A 1,070-nucleotide genomic window follows, 5' to 3' on the forward strand; every position below is an offset into this window, starting at 1 on the left:
TGGTGAACCTCCTGAAGCCAGACAAGCCCATCTCCTTTGCTGGCTGCTTGACACAGACCTTTCTCTTTTTGACTTTTGCTCTGACAGAATGTCTTCTCCTAGTGGTGATGTCCTATGATCGGTATGTGGCCATCTGCCACCCCCTCCGATATTCTGCCACCATGAGTTGGAGGGTCTGCATCACCCTGGTGGTGACTTCCTGGGCATGTGGCTCCCTGCTGGCCCTGGTCCATGTGAGCCTCATCCTGAGGCTGCCCTTCTGTGGCCTCATGAAATCAACCACTTCTTCTGTGAAATCCTGTCTGTCCTCAAGTTGGCCTGTGCCGACACCTGGCTCAACCAAGTGGTCATCTTTGTTGCCTGTATGTTTATCTTAGTCGGGCCCTTCTGCTTGTTTCTGGTGTCCTACTCACACATCCTGTTTGCCATCCTGAGGATCCAGTCCAGGGAGGGCCGCAGAAAGGCCTTCTCCACCTGTTCCTCCCACCTCTGTGTGGTGGGGCTCTTCTTTGGCAGTGCCATTGTCATGTGCATGGCCCCCAAATCCTGCCACCCTGAGGAAGAGCAGAAAATCCTTTTCTTGTTTTACAGTCTTTTCAACCCTACGCTGAACCCTCTGATCTACAGTTTGAGAAATGCAGAGGTCAGGAGTGCCCTGAGGAGAGCGCTGTACAAGGAAAGTCATTCCCAATTGGAGTGACATTGGAATCACCAGCCTAAGAGTTTGATTGCTGCCTAAATCCAGAAAATTTCACTACTCTCATCTTAGATGTGCCTAAAGGACACAAGAGCAAGCCTTCCCTCTTCCTTTGAATGAAAAGTTTTAGATGTGTAGTATTCATGGATTATCTAGCAAGTGTGATTTTATCAGATATGATTTTCTTTTCTTTTATTGCTCATTGAATTTAATATCTGTGAAATTAAAAATGGTTTTAATTCATTTTCTGGGTCCCAGAAGTAGAATACAGTCTATCTACCTCTCTAACCTAAGTGTTTAAACTCACTAACCACATATATCATAAGATTTGGAAGAAAAAAAAAAGCTGCTGTGAAGGACAGTCATTCCCCCA

At 46.3% G+C, this 1,070-nt stretch overlaps 1 protein-coding gene across 1 annotated transcript; it reads left to right on the top strand.

Moving 5' to 3' along the window:
• Positions 1-5: 5 nt before the first annotated feature.
• Positions 6-799, top strand: LOC118014692 (olfactory receptor 2A1/2A42-like; the record flags this gene model as incomplete). The annotated part of the gene is given in 2 exon segments (XM_035011057.1): positions 6-261; positions 264-799. Coding segments are annotated over 2 exon segments (693 nt in total), but the record flags the coding sequence as incomplete, so codon positions are not given.
• Between the last annotated feature and the right edge of the window lie 271 nt (positions 800-1,070).

This window comes from Mirounga leonina, unplaced genomic scaffold (assembly GCF_011800145.1).
Source record: "Mirounga leonina isolate KUSES-001 unplaced genomic scaffold, KU_Mleo_1.0 Mir_159434, whole genome shotgun sequence".
Classification (NCBI taxonomy): domain Eukaryota; kingdom Metazoa; phylum Chordata; class Mammalia; order Carnivora; family Phocidae; genus Mirounga; species Mirounga leonina.